The following is a 16,119-nucleotide window of genomic DNA, read 5'->3' as shown; positions in this document are numbered from 1 at the left end:
GTCCAATTGTAAGCCCACAGCAAGAAGAGCTACTGTACTACTGTTACAGTTATCACTAAAGAGGAGTCACAGGGAGGAAGATAATAAGGGTAATATAAAAACTTACTTTATATCTTTTTGAGAAAGTTCCAGAAAGAGTTTATTTATCCACTCCGGGCTACCGTACAATGTCTTCTGTCTCTGAGAGTCCCAATCAGAGAAACCAAAACAAACCAAAGTATCTGGTGTGCATCTCTAACACAGCAGGACCCACTCTGCTGCTGACTGATGCTCCCTGGAATAAGGAGGGAACTGTGCTCACAGCTCAAAGGCTCACAGCCAATCACATCAGAGTGGTTCCTGCCTCTTGGCCAATCACGTGCCTCTCGTGCTCCGGCCTCCCACCACCCCCCTCCTCCTGCTTAAAGTTCCCATGGTTGTGGACAAACTCGAGAGGAGAGGAAAGGAGAGCAGAGGGAGAGGAGTTTGACAGAGTGAGAAGAATGGCTGTAGTATTTACAGTATGGAGTAATCAGAATAAAACAGTTGTGGGAATATTTCCATTGCGAAAGAGTAACAAGCACGCAGAGAAACAAGACGGAATTGTGTAATCCTCTAATGGTTGCTAAAGATCCATTAACCTGGTTAGACAGCAAAGACGTCTTCACTCAGTTCTGTACTGTATTTTAGAGTTTATTTATCAGTTTTATCAGCATGCACTGCACTATTTCCTGGCCTGGAGCAGAGACTTCCTGAAGTCTGTGCTTGTAGGTGGATTTTGCTTCCTTTGGACTGAGCCAGAGTCATGTCCCCCTGATTGCACTCGTTGTGCTAAACTAAGGGATTATTTTACAGAAAACCAGAGATGATTGACAGGCCAGTGATTCCTCAACTTTTTTCCTTGTTCAACTTTTCAGGAACTAAATAACTCAGAAATAAAGACTGTGACATACAGAGAAATAAAGACTGAGTGTGTTTTGACCCGTAGTGCTAGTAGCACACTAATGAGATGATGTGACTCTCCCTTGCCTCAGCGACCTCAGGGAGGACAGCGTACCCATAGAGAGACATGAATTGCAAATGTTCTTTGTATGTAACAACACAGCGACAAGTCAGATATGGCTTGTGCTGCAGAGCCAATGAGCGTCTGCTCTACTTGTATACAGCTGAAGCAGGCTCTGTCATATTTACTTAGGCTCCGGAGCTATCAGTGACACACACTGACGCACACACACCTTTCTTTTGGCCCTGGAGGCGCTGGAGCCACAGTGTTTGGTCAAGAGAGATTCTCACCTCAGTCAGGAGGTGAATTTAGCCTGGCACGACTTTGAGCTGCTGCCTGGTGATGTGGAACATTTGGATAAGGATCTGAGATTTTAAAAAAACCCAAAACAATTGTAAGCAAAGCTTTGTGTGCATATTTCATTTGGAGGATAATGATGATGCCCTTATGCGTGTGCTTTTTCAAGAGTGGTAGTAGCCCGAGCTCAGAGGTACACAGATACAAATTCATTGCATTGTATTAGCAAGCCTTAGAGGTGCAGGTAGGTGGATGGTAGCTTCATATTGAACAGACAGCTATGACAGTGGTGTGAATTTTGTCAGCTAACTCTAGAAAGTAAATAAGCGTATCTTCCAAAATATCAACCTTTTGCTTTAACTCAACGTCCTCTTTTCCGCTAAGCTTTGTACTCACAGTCTTCCTCTGAGGATGTAGAACGTAAGATGTGATTGAAAGCTACGGAGAAGCTTAAAACAGGAAGCCTCCTGAGTCACAAACTGGGGGCAGAATGATTGAACAGCATGGCTTTTTGCTGCAATCCATTGCACTCGGAACGACCTCCGACATGGAAAAGTACAATGGAACAGTTATTTCAGCTGGAATTCCAAGCAAGATCCATCCAGCCTGAGTTCACCAGCACAGGCACACCTGTCATCACAGCAACACAGGAGTAGTGAACAGTATGCAGAATCGCCTCTTCATCAATTTTTACTGCATGTCGTGTTTGTGTTGTGTGCTTGTAGTGACCATTTCTGTTTCCATTCAGTTGATTTGCGCTTGATAGAAGTCTTTGCGAGCATGCAACACGAGCCTACTCGACCTTTAAAGTGTGCTAATACGTCTGTGAAGTTCAGACACTTGCCAATACAAACATCAGTGGTGCTGCTGGTGGCCATGCTTTCCTGAGCAGATGCACTGGGATGCATTTAGAATGAATGTCTGGAATACCGACCAGAGGCATCGACTTCCAACTTGCAATGGATTTCAGCTTTTTACCAGAAAAGGAGCGTTTAATGAGAAGACACTAGTGCATCATGGCATAATGGGAAACATATGATCCAGCATGTCTGCAGCTTGACTCATACAAATGACTAAAAGTTGGAATATTCTTCTTTTAATCTGCCTCTCACCTTTATGGAAGTGCAGTTCTGAATTGTTGGAGCAACTTTTTTAACTGAATAGGACTGCAGGTCAAAGTAAGTCCAATCGGTGCACGTGTGGATTTTCTGTGATAACAACGACTTGAGCAGCTTGAAATGGGCCACAGAGTGCCAAGCAGCACCTATTAAAACCCTATGCATGGCAAACATCAGCAATAATCAAATCAAATTAGATTGTGCACCTTATGAGACCCCCCTCTGGACAACAGTTGCCAAATTTTCGTCTGTCCTTTCTGACATGTCTGGAACACGTTCAGCTCAGGGCTCTCATCCAGACAAACAGCTGAAAACATCATATCACTCACGTAGCACTCGTGTTGCTGATTCCTGTGGTGGTACATTCTCCAACACGCTGTCCACGTCCACACCGCTCAACTAAAAGCGATGGCAAACAACAACTGCAATAACAACGGCGAACAAAGCTCAGAGAGTCCATAAAACCTCACACAAACACTCAGAGAGGTGATATAATAGGAAACAGCATCCAGCGAATGTAACTATGCTGTTGCTACTTTTGAGAATTTCTGAGAACACATTTTGGTAATGTTCCCATCGCTCCCCGAGTGAAAAGACTCACTTAGATAAATACACAGTGAGGCTAATGCACCTCTTCCCTCATCCAAATATTGACTGGGAGCATGAACAGCTGTAACAGCCCGCCATTTTCCCACAGTGGATAGTAGTGATGATATCTGAATCAGACTACCTTTGCAGACTGTTTCATCCATCGCAGTGGTGCAAAGTGCATAAAAAAAAACTCTTGAGAAATCTATTATTCTTTTATCACTTTGAGACAGATGTTTTAATTTATCATTCAAGGCTGTGCGTCAGTTGAATGAGTCAGCAGTAAGAGGAATAGTTCAGCATTTCGGCACACAATTATTTGCTTTTTTTTACCAAAAGTTAGAGGACTGATGTTACTCAATTCCATCCTTTAAATATGAAGCTGGAGTGAGGAGACAATGATCTTAACTTAGCATAAAGACTGGAAACAAGGGTAAATAGCTAGCATCGCTTTGTCGAAGTGTAAAAAAAACTGCCTACCAGCACCTCTGAGTCTCGTGAATGAATGCATTATAGCTCGGCTGTTTAATTGGTTTTACTGGACGTTAAGTGCCAGACTATTTCTGAGCCAGGATCAGTGACTTCCTGAAGTTTTGTCATCAGTTGCTAGGCAACAAGGAAATAGTTCTGCACATAACCCTCCGTAAAATTACAACTTGTCACTTTTGTTCACCGTTTTTTGTACAAATTAAAGAAACGAGGATTTGTTAATTAGTTTAGAGATGCTGGTAGGTGGACTTTATTACATGCAGACAAAACTAGGCTAACCGTTTCCCCCCTCTCTCCAGTCTTTATGCTAAGCTAAGCTAACTACCCTCTGACTTACTCAACAGAGAGATAGCAATCCTGAAATTACAAATTATTCATTTAAGATGCAACTTTGCAATGAATATCTAATTAGTAAATTTTGTTGTTATGACAGAAAGACAAGCGAGCAAGAAGCAAGACAGGCAGACAGGCGGTGGAGTAGGCAGGCTGTCAGGGAGCAGACAGGCAAACAGGCATGCAGGCTGGGAGTCAGCAAAGCAAGCAAGCAGAGTGCTTCACGAAGCCGACTGGCCCCAAGGCTCTGCAAATTCACAGGAGTGGAAGCATTATGCTAATACTGGGCAAAGTATGTACGCTTTGTTCCTCTTTCGTACTATTGCATCAATCATCGTACACTGGGTAAACAGCAGGAAAATAAATGCAAATTCACATGTGTAATTTGTCAGAGCAAAAGAAGGTAGTTCAGTCTTTAATCCATAAACCCTGAAGGACGTAAGGCTGAAAATTCCTTGAACACATGAAAAATCAGAAAGCAGGCTACAAAAATAGACTTTTTTCGCCGCCTGTCCATAAACAGATATGACAGCTCACAGCCACGGAGGCAGCAGCTGACACACACAGAGCACACCAGACTCCAGTGACTCTACCAGACTCTCAACTGAGGCCTTATTGGAAGACGGCGATCAATAAGTCGGCTTTGGGACAAGTGATATACTGCAGCGGGGTAGATAAGTACCTGGAAAACATCCCTCAACCTAAATGCACCGTATTTGTTCCACTGCTCTGCATCCAGAGTTACTGTAAAAACTGTTGACAGCAACCATCACAGAGGAGGGGAGGAGATGCTCTTTGTGGTGCGAGGTGTGGGGACTCAGTGTTCTGCAAAGGTTTGCCCAAAGGGATAAACACACAGTTGAAATTCTGTATCTAGAGATGCAAAGGTGCAGGTGCACAGAGTCGACACTGCCTGCAGAGCTGACTGCAAATACAGTTGTTCATTTCGAAATCCTGAATGTGAAGATTTTTCTGCTTTTATCTGTCACATATTTTAGGTTTGAGCAGACAAAACGAGACCCTTTAGGAGGCCAGTCATGACTTCAGAACTACCAGATTCAGACATATTATAACACAAGAAAAACACAATATGTACAGTAACACAGGAGCCTGGAGCAACACGTCATGGCAGAGGATCTGTTTGTGGTGACTGACATTAAACACAGAAACATGACGACCAGGTACAGACTCTAAAAACCTGTCTTCCTCCAGCGGCATAAAATCAGAGACCGGGCTTTGCTTTTAATAAGCACATAAAGCTCTAATCAGATCACACAGACATTTTCCATTTAATGGCAGCATGAATGAAAGCAGGCTCTGTTAGGTTGGTACAATGAGAGCAGCACACTGGCAGCACATCACTTTTCAGCCACCCTGACCGTGGTGTGTGTTTTTTTAATTTTAATAAGGCAAATCACACTTATTCTTCCTTTTTTTAGGCTGAAGGGATGACAATAGGAGGAGAAAAAGAGACAGAGTCGGGTACAGAGGAAGATTAGGCTGTTATTAGGGTAACCAAATACCCACAATTATCTAAAATACCAATAATTATTCTCAGAGAGCCATCTGCTCTCTGCTGACAGACAGTACTCTGATCTGCGTTGCTCTTGTTAATATCAAGGACTTAACAGACCACCTGGGCAACACTTTGCTCACAGAGAGCTCGGGCTAAATTCACTTTGCATAATTGCTATTTAAGAGGTGTGAGATGATGTGACCGAACAAAATTAAATTCACCTTCATCAACTGAGCCACTGCGTATAACCATGAATTTCGATTTCTCACACCAGAGAGGTTTAAAACGTCTGAGGAGCAGAACAACGAACTGTAAAGACTGAAGTTCTGCCTCCTCATCCTGGTTTAGTGTGGCCCCTCTTCCCCTCCAGCACCCTCTGTTGTCTCCCACACATTCAGTCAGTCACTACTTTGTTTATTGTTGTCCTTCGCCGGAAAGTTTCCAACGTGCTGTCGCCCTTCCCGAGACAGGAAATCAGGAGACGAGTGGTTGTGTTTTTTCCAAACCGTCACCACTGGTACCATTAAGAAAACAGACATGCTCAACCCGCTGTGGCGCACGATGGTGACACTGCCTGGAAGCTTTGTGATCTCACAAATTACAGCGTCCACAAAGAAAGGAAATTACCATTTCAATAGCTTTCATCTTTCTCTTATCTGCAGTCGGCTCTTCCTGTGGACTGTGACTCTGCCATTTTGAAGTCCTCCTGACAGCCACCACAGAGGCAGACAGCACCACATGTATGTCACCTTCAACAGTAACGTACTGTGACATCATGTATGGATAGTCACCACTGAAGCCCCTGAAAGACTGATTTCAAAGTTTAGGTTTTCTCTATAAGATTAAAGCAGATAAAATCAGTTTTTTTATATTTAAAATGGATCACATGACTGCTTTTATGTGAAAAGTGCAGCGTTATGAATCCACAGATAATTATGCTGAAGGATCAGACAAATATTATAGGTATGCTACAGGCAGGAATTTCCATGAGGGCCATAGCCACAAAGCACCCTCAGTTTGGCCTTATGTCCCTGAAAACATGTCCTGCAGCCCCAGTGGCCCTGATGACCCACCTGTACTGCCTCAGCTGATGTAGCCTCTTTTCCTGTCCTTGTGGTTTTTAGACACCAATGAAAGATGTTGCGATTTTTTAAATCTTATTGGACAAAACAAACACAAAGTGAAATGTTGCACTGGGTTGGGTTGGATCTTGAGCCTAGTGTGAACTTCTGGAAAACCAGACTATTCATGACAGACACTTTTCCTCAGTTTTAAAGATGCAGTCCTGTTATAGTCATATTCAGTGACACACACATACCTGCTTTAACGAAGCCCTACAGGTGGAACGCCTGGGTTTTAACCATCCCAGCAACCCATGAGCAGCAGTAGGAGAACTTATTGTTATGTGTTTTTCTTGTTGTCTATTGACACAAACGCTGCGTTCATGTTTATATAGATATTGAACACTCTAAGAAAGCAAGTGAGATTCATGTGAAATGATTGTCGTGAAGTCGAGGCAACTCACCATTATGTCTCCTGGTGATCCACAGATCAAAAATGGAAACATATACAGATGGCCACTATCTTGTCTCCAGTTCCCTCAGTGGGGTTTCAGGTTTGAACACCACAGTTGACCAATCACTGCCATGTGAAGCCTAGCGACCAGAGAAACGAATAACAGTCGGTGTTGAAATGAAAGGCCTCCTTCTCTTTTTCTGCGTGAAGATCTAGCCAATGGCAACCAATCTTGCAGATGACTGAAGCTTTGAATAACCAGTGAAATTCTGAACAGATGTGAGCACCTAAGAGCTTGGAACAAGTCTGGCACCAGCCCACCAGGAGAGTGAATTGAACTCCTTCTGATGCGCCAGTTCTGCAGAGCTATGACTGAGTGAACTCCTGCGGAGTGAAGGACAACTGAGCTGAGGGAAGAAAGTTTGATGAACTTGCAAACAAAAAACACAAGAAACTTAACATGTGATGTTACATGCAGATCATATAACACTACAACGTTGACTTATCTGACCCAGTGGCCAAAGAAGTGCTACATATAGCATATAGCTAATGTTTGTAACATTATTGATACTAGTAAAGCCTTTTGTGCTATATTACTTCTACTTATTACTTCTTTACTAACTAATTTATTTCACTGATAGATAAACTATGTATTTAAAATAAAATCAGTCTTAACCACTAAATTAGACTAATTATCTCTGTGCACTTAAAATGATTGCTTTATTCAATGGCCTTGCAGCTCTGGCATTCGTATATTTAAAAAAAAATGTTATCTTTCAGTTCATTGTTTTGGTTCTGCAGCCAGCAACTTACCTGTTTTGTTCAGTCTCGCTGCACAGTGTCATTCCCAACAGCAGCAGGCAGCTGTTTTCAGCAAAAAAGCACTAAAAACTGTAGGACTCACCTGGACTAGGACCAAACTGTACGCTATTTTTCCACCGCCAAGCAGCAGACAAAGAAAATGAGCAACCAGCTGCTGACAATTGACATTTAGCAGCTAAGGGCCAGATATTTCCCTTATGAGTTGGTGGAGACCAAAAACAGTGAAATGGAGATTAAAATTGGACATATGTTTGCCAGCTTTGTAGAAAAACAACTCAAAGTGAATGACAATGTGCTCCACATCTACTGGGTGTTGAAATAGGCAACTATTTGCTAACAAGTTCACCATTTCAATTTAAAGGTGATAATACTGTATGCCAGGGTTGGGTTTATAGCTGGTGTGTGCTGCCACCAAGTGGCCAATAAAGGGTTATCAGTTATTTAGATTTAATTATTAATTACTCAATGAGCAACAATAAAGAGTTTAACTCGCAAAACTTCAGATAATCTGCTTCATGAGGGCTGTGTGAGTGTGGCTATCAGATTTTATTGACAGTTGCCTGGTAACCTAAGCAAGCAGCCCAGCAACTGTCATTATATTTTGAGTCAAATGTTGCTACATCCTGATTGGTTCTCAGAGGTACGTGACATCACCTTTTGTTGTCCGCCCACTTCAAACCAGCAAGAAAAGCAAGAAGAAAAACAGGAATACAGAAATCTCTGACGCAGAACAAACGAAACTCCTTCAACTCTGGCAGAAAATTTCATTCGTTCATAAAAAAGCGGGACTTTGGATAATGTTAAAAAATGTCTTCATTTAACTCATTAAATTTTTTCGGTCAATACACTTTTACAAATGGTTTCTGGGCAACTAACATGGATGAAACGCTGCAAACTAAATGAAAGTGCACTTTGACACCACTGTCAATGGGCCATTTAACATTTAAATAGATTAAAATGCAGAAAAAATTGTCACTGCACTAATACAATTAGAGCCTGTTGAACTTATTATGGAATCACTGACAGACACGGCAATTAATGTTGGGTTAAAGTATTTATTTCCACTATCAGACCTAAATGAGACTGAAGTATCAACATGTCATTATGACATATGAATTACAGTTTGAGGGAGGGGAATAGTTTGCCTCTAGTTAATGATCCAGATGTAATTGGACATATCAGAGGTTTCAAAACACAAGGCTCTAAATGGCAGATGTTAGCAATTAGTCCGATTATCATTTTTGGCTCTTCTGCTGTTCTTCATTGAACAAATTTGAGTAAAACATTCTGTGCAATGGCAAATATGAACCATCAAACATAACTTAAATGATTCTAACATTAAAAAAAATCACTTTAAATTCACGTGGTGAACGGCGGGAACACATCCTGCTCGCTGGCTCACCTCATTTGTGTCACACATATTTGCAGTGATGAGCCGTCTCACACATTGAGCCTGGTAATGACCTAGTTATCCCAGGCTCTCCCACAGTGAAGCCAGGGAAGGACCTGCGAGGGTGGCTTGGAGACAGACAGGGGTTGTTGGAACTCATCATGGGGGAGCGCGGTGATCCATGCCCCCAGAAGTGGGCTGTCCTGCTGCCCGCTCTCATCTCTGCATTCAATCGGTTAGTTTCAGCACTCATTTACCACAGTGCATTTATGTGGAAAGCAACATACTTTAAATAATATCTGTTGTCTGTAGTTGCACCGATAGCAGCTTCCTTTTATGTATGAAAAGCTCTCACACAGCTAAGTGTTATTGAAACGCAGGGCCTGTTGGTTGGTGGCGGTATCATTATGTACCACTTATGTGCAGAAGGACATACTGATATCTAATTGACAGGTCAGTGTGCTCTCCTATTTCCTGGGTGTGATTGTGTGTGTGTGTGTGTGTGTGTGTGTGTGTGTGTGAGATGGAGAGAGGGAAGCTTGGGTTGACAGACTGTTAGAGAGAGGAAGAGCTGCCTGTTTGCATACATATAGAAATTGATCTATATCTGAAATCTAAATTACATGTACATATTGGGCCATCATGTAGAGGATAGTGTCTGTTTTATAGTGCCTATAAAAAGTATTCATCCCTCCTGGAAAACTCCATGTTTAATTGTCTTACAACATTAAATCAAAGTAGATGTCGTGTGGCTTTTTTATGCCTATCAACAGAAAAACAACTCTATAAAGTCAAAGTGAAAACAGATGCAAAATGTTCTAAAGTCATTGTAAAAACAAAATACAAAGTACTTGTTTGCAGAAGTATTCAGGCTCTACTAGTTAGTATGTAGTGTATGCACCTTTGGCAGCAGTTCCACCTTTGAGTCTGTGTCAGTAGGTCTCCATCAGGTCTGCAACATCTGGACACTGCGATTTCCCTCATTCTTCCATGAAAAAGCTTTGTCAAGTCACATTTACGTAGTGAGTGAAAAACCTTTTACGAGTCCAGTCACAAAATCTTAACTGGGTTGAGATCTGGACTCTGTGGGACAGGAATGTGTTGCCCTTAAACTATTCCAGTGCAGCTTTGTCTTTTTGCTAGTTTCCGTGATTTGACATAGAAATCTTATAAATAAAAATTAAACGTATATGCTGTTGGTTGAGAAAATACATTTGGTGAGATGAAAATCCTCTCACTATCCCTCAATGCGCATGAATAATATGATTATAGGATAAAATCTATTCCACTAACATTTTAGAGAGACAAGCTTTTCACCCAACAACAGCGAGAGGCGATTCACAGTTCATTATCCTGCAGACACACAGAGCAATATGGAGGTTACAGTCAGTGCTCCGAGATTGAAATGGAGCGTTGCTCAATAATGCATTCAAGCAGATGACTTATAGCAGGGGTGCCGTGCTTTTTCATGAATGTGAAATTAATTGCATCTATTGTTATGTGTGGTGATCTTACTGTAATGCACTGAAAAACTAGATGGTAAACCTTCAGTAGTCTGTTAAACAGCACCTCCTACTGGTGAAAAGTGATTATAATCAGGTTTAAGCATCACTGCTCAATAAAATGTCAATTTCATAGCTGGCATTGCTCTACTTTAGAGTTTTAACTTAACAATTAGAAAGCATCATTAGTGTGCCAATCTTATCATCCTTTGTAGCAATTCAGCTCAAGTGAAGCTGCTGCAGTCTGATGAACAGTAGCTTATACACCTAAAGTTGATTGTCACCCTATCAAGACTAGGCAACTAATCTGAAACTTTTTTCAAGTCAACTGCACTATATGCTTTTATTTTGAAGTTGCCTTGTGAGGCCTTTTTTTTTTTTTTTTTTTTTTAAAGAAACTTCAACAAATAAGAGACTAATTCAAAGCACATGGATCATTTATTTTTATATAAATACATATAAAATACAATATAAACAACATTTCATGTCACAATTTTTTACAGTATTAACTATTGGTATAACAGTATCTGAAAACAAAAAAAAGTTCACCCCCATTTGTATGCACTGTATATGTAAATCTTTAGTGTTAACAGGGGCTTGAACCGGAATAAAAAAGGTGGACCTCTCTCCACCCACATGCCAAGCTCGATCCTGTGTCCTCAGTCACCAAGAGTAGCAGAGTGTTACATTCACTTTTCAGTTGAAGATCATCATAACATATGTAAAAACTACTCCACAGACCTCAGTTCAAAGGCACTGCCACTGACACCAGCCATCTGAAGACCCTGTTAGCCACAGAGCCTCATCATATGAAACAAAATACTTAAAAAGCAGGCAAGCAAGGCTGCTTGGGTTTTCTGACTGGCTAAATCCATGCCACTGTGCTTATAGCAGCCCCTTAAAATGGTGTTATTTTTGCAATATGCCTCAGTAAGGAAGTAGTAAAACCTCTAGCTCTGCTCTGGATCCTACAAGAGCCACAGCGGGCCATCAGCATTCCTCTCTGGCATCTCAGTCACGCCAACGCTTCATAGGACAATTAAGTCAAATAAAACTTCCTCCACTGTATGAACATGGTAGTTTTCACTGGATGTCTGTCCCATTAGCAGCAGCTGTGACTCAAGCCATAGACGAAGGACATGCATGTGATCAAAACTTAAAAAAAAAAAAAAACACCCTGTTCTGCATGCATATAACCATTTAGCATGTGTAGCCTAAACACCATATGGACACAGAAGTGTCATTATTTAAGGTCTAGTGAAATAATCAAACCTTAACTTTTCAGTGTGCAACTTAAAAAAAAAAAAAGCAAACACTGGATTTCCTAAAAGTCTTGAGAAGTAAGATCAAGTCACAAATGGACAACGTGACCTCAGCATTTGAAGCTTTTTGAGGAGACCCAGTATGACTGTACAGCCAGGGGTCTGAGGCTTACCACGGCTCAGGGAGAATAGCAGTGTTGATTTATGTGTTTAAACCAGACTGCAGTAGAAAAAGGAGGGATATTTGGAAATAGAACTTGGGTTTTACCTTCAGTGTAAAGCAAAATTCTTAAAATAACCCCTTCAAGCTTGGGTCCAGTAAACCTCTTAAATATATAACTTTGGTCATAAGTTAAAGATTGTCTGTTGCAGTTGCAAGTAGAAAATAAATCAAAAAAAAAAAAAACAGTCCAAACAAACTGGGGTTCAATCTCACACTGCAGTGGTTTGCTTACGTAAAAGAGGTCAACCCCGAAACCCCCAGATGAGCCGAGTCTTGCATCACTCATATTTTTCATGGCTGGCGTCGCCATTCATAACTCCGTTGGTGTGGTGTGCCCACGTCTGAGCCTGCAGCACTTTAGGCAGCCTCTTGCCCTTGGTGTAGGCGTGGTACCAGAAGTTGAGGAAGAGGAACAGGAAAATCAGGCCGTACAGGCCGATGATGTAGATGAAGATAGGGAACTGGTAGGGGCAGTCGCTCATGAAGAAATACTGGCAGATGTGGCTGGTCACCATCACAAACTGAATCTGGGGAGCAACAGAGAAAGGAAGGGTCAGTTCTATTGCCAAGGTTTACTGCGGATCATCAAATACACTTTAAGACTGAAAAGAGAGCAGGCCGCATCAGATCACTAACATACCAGCTGAATGGTAGTGAGGTATTTCTTCCACCACAGGTACTTCTGGTAGCTGGGGCCCATGGCAGTCAGGCCGTAGTACGAGTACATGATAACATGGACGACACAGTTCAGCAGAGCGTGGAATGTTCCCATGCCACCTGAAAACAGGGAGTATCAGGAAGGATAAGTCACAAAATGTCATGCAACGTCATGGAAAATACTGCTTGTGCATGAAAGGAAAAAGGAATCCTACCTGGTGCAAACCGAACTCCAAACCACCAGGTGAAGGGCATGATTGAGTGGTGGTAGACATGAAGGAATGTCACCTGGCTATTCTTCTTCCTCAGAACAAAGAAGACCTGGAAAAGGGACACAAGCATAGTTTGTGTCAAAAAAAAAAAAAAAAAAAAAAAAAAAAAAAAAGGCAGGGTGGGGGCCGTTGATAGGACTCAAACATAAAAAGCAATGATTTGACTCATGATTTACTGTAACATTATATAAGGAAGGGTTTTCAACTCAAATGTCTGATGATGACTTTGTGACTTACCGTGTCCAGCATCTCAATGAACTTTGAGAAGTAGTAAAGCCAGCAAGTTGCTGCCATCTAGAGGAGACAAAAGAATATCTCAGCACATCCGCATCTTACACTGCATGGTCAATGCCGCATTCAAGTGCATGCTGCAATACATCCCCATCTGCGAAGGCTTGACTTACCCTTATAGCCTGTGGTGAGTCAGAGTAGTTGACCAGGTCGCAGTGAAACGAGTATCCTGTTCCCCATCCTGACATCACAAACTGTGGAGAACAACAGTGCAAAGCGTGGTCATTCACAAGTAACTGAGGCCGTCAAAACATTCATAATGACTGCACCTTGAAAAAAAGAACAAAAGCATTTCACAATGCCTTCAATGGCATGTGTCACGGCTCTGTTCTTCTCAAAGAGCTCAACAATACAAGCAGCACTGAGGTTTGCTCCTCTGTGAGCCTGTGGCATGCACTGCTGTGTAAAACTATGACTTATGTCAGCAGCAAACAGTAGTCATGAGCAAAAGATGACCGGGCGACTCACTTCATAGCACATGTAGAGCGAGAGAGCCACCACCCCGAAGTTGTACACTATGAGGACTCCTTTGAGGTCAAAGGCTTTGCGGTTCTCCATTATCCGAGGCCCCAGCGATGTGACAAAGTAAATGTACGCCGCGATGATGAGCGTCTGGGGGAGAGGAGACGACATGAGGAACCAGTTCTCCGTCCGCGAGTCTGGAACAGAGGCATGTGGGCAGGTTTGTGAGATCAAGGTGAAGATATAAAGAAAAAAAATGAGCCGGTGTACCTGCGGACTCAGGCATGTCAAGAGTCACCTTGGATTTTTTTTTTTTAAATGTGTTTGAATGTGCAAAGGGCTCACCTGCATTTTGGAAGAACTCATCGTAAATGAGTGCAGCCGAGGACTTTATATTGTCAAATTCCATTCTGAGACTTGCAGTTCACCTGGAAGAGCAAAGGCAAAAGGTTAGGAAGTCAGTTTGGACCGGGCACAAGTTCACTGGTATTTGGATGAGAGGCACAGAATCAGAGCAAGCAAAGGGGAAGAAAAAAAAAAAAAGTCAGTGGTGTCAACCTGTTCCTCCACTTTCACATTACAACAGGAAGTAAGCCTAGATGCACTGAACCATGTTCAGCTCAGTACGCTGATTTGAAGTTCTACATGAGTCAAAAACTGGACTGTATTAGGGTAGCAGGCCACTCAGCCATTCTTCGCTGCCCCTCTGAGGAAGACAAAGCCAAGAGTGTACGGGGAGTACAATGAGTAGCAGTCCGTGTCTCTGCTTTCAGAGAGAACAACTGAACACAAACACTAGTCAGACTTGGCCTTATAGTTTACTCAATGGGAAACGCTTTAAAGGAGGAGGAAAACCCCCAGAAAAAGGGTGATGAAATGATGGAGATGAGAAACAGCTCCGATGCAGTGGCTTACAAGTAATTCACATTATGAAATGTTAGAATGACACCAAGCTTAAACCGGCCAATTTCTAAATGTGGTGGTCAATGGGACGTTTCCCAGTGATCCTGGTGACAGCTGCAGCCATTAATGGTGACCCAACAGTCTGATGGATCAGGAGTCACATCAAGCTGCTGTATGAAAGGCAAGGACATGGGTGATGCCTGGCAGGGAGTCACAGGGTGACACATACTGGTTGCAGTGGGGTAACTAAAGTTCACAGACTGGCTTGACTGGTTTATGAAACGTGCCAATAGTATGGAAATGTGCCAAGGGGCGAGCAAACATCAGCAACACATCACAAATCAAACCAAATCAACTAACCAAGATTGTGTGTTTACAGAGGAGCCATTGTGGCATTTGTGTGGAGCAAGCAAGTAAATACACAAACCCCAAACCACATCAACCACCTGTCAGCTCAGGGCACGTAACAGGTTTTAAAGGTGTGTCTACCTGAACGCAGCATGCGCGGGGCCTGGGTAAAGGCACCGGGTGAACTGTGAGAAACAGGCATGGCCGTCTGGAGTTTCCACACTAATGAAGGCATGACAAGCCTTGACATGCCAATTAACGCTGGAGTCAGGATGTAAAGGCTGCTGCTGCTCCCACGGCACACCTCCACATTCGTGTCAACTCCCACGGTTTGCATAGATTAAAAACACACGTTTGAGTCAAACATGGCCTCACGGGATTCAGTAACCGAGGTAGACTCATCGATGTGTGGCACGGGCCCTGCCTTCTCACACAATACACAACACTAAAGTTGATCCCACTGCGGGTCCAAGCTGTTTAAAGTCTTGTTAAATAAATGGAAAGTGCGCCTTCATATTTTAATGTTTGGTAGATCCTTCAACTTTTTAAAAGGCATCGAAATGAGGAACTCGTAGTTATTTTTAGCCAATTTCAGATCATTTCCCGAACCAGTTTCGGTGTAATCCCAAACAAGGTGTGAAGCTGATGAGCGCCAGGTGGAGGGTGGAAAACAAGTCCAGCAGCTCCCGTCCAACGCACAGTGACAGGAAATGCTGCAGTAATCACGGGCACCACCGGTGTTCCCACAACTCTTTCTCTCCGTAGTTTTATTCTGATTTAACACCTCAACTCGGAATCTGTTAAGAAAAAGTCAAAATTCACAAACCTTTAGTTCTGCTACCGCTGATTCCCAAATAAAGCGCTTCCGGTCCGTCAAATTGTATCCAAACTCGCGGTTCACCTGCAGCTCTCCGACAGGTGTGCCTCCTTCTCTGTTCACGCGCTGCCACTGCGCGCTCTGCTCCCTCCTTATGGCAGCCGTCGGAGGGCGGGGCCTGGTCTCCAGCCAAGCCTCCTCGTTCGCTGATTGGCTCATCTTGGCCAACCAATTCAAGTTCATGACGTAAAGATGTGTCATTGAAAAGATATTGAAACAATACAGTACATCCGCATCAGGCTTCATTAATCATTGGTTTCAGTACAAAAAAA

The 16,119-nt window shown here is 42.6% G+C and overlaps 1 protein-coding gene across 1 annotated transcript; it reads right to left on the bottom strand.

Moving 5' to 3' along the window:
- Positions 1–10,971: 10,971 nt before the first annotated feature.
- Positions 10,972–15,912, bottom strand: elovl7a (ELOVL fatty acid elongase 7a). Its single transcript, XM_041936291.1, has 8 exons — positions 15,797–15,912; positions 14,065–14,147; positions 13,726–13,916; positions 13,371–13,451; positions 13,204–13,260; positions 12,910–13,015; positions 12,678–12,814; positions 10,972–12,564 (listed from the first exon to the last, which is right to left on the bottom strand). Exons 2-8 carry the CDS (start codon positions 14,126–14,128, stop codon positions 12,316–12,318), a joined length of 885 nt encoding a protein of 294 aa, XP_041792225.1. The 5' UTR covers positions 14,129–14,147; positions 15,797–15,912; the 3' UTR covers positions 10,972–12,315.
- Between the last annotated feature and the right edge of the window lie 207 nt (positions 15,913–16,119).

Source organism: Chelmon rostratus, chromosome 5 (assembly GCF_017976325.1).
Source record: "Chelmon rostratus isolate fCheRos1 chromosome 5, fCheRos1.pri, whole genome shotgun sequence".
Lineage (NCBI taxonomy): Eukaryota > Metazoa > Chordata > Actinopteri > Chaetodontiformes > Chaetodontidae > Chelmon > Chelmon rostratus.
Note: the sequence above shows the minus strand (reverse complement) of the source record. Positions and strands in the feature narration are given on the sequence as shown.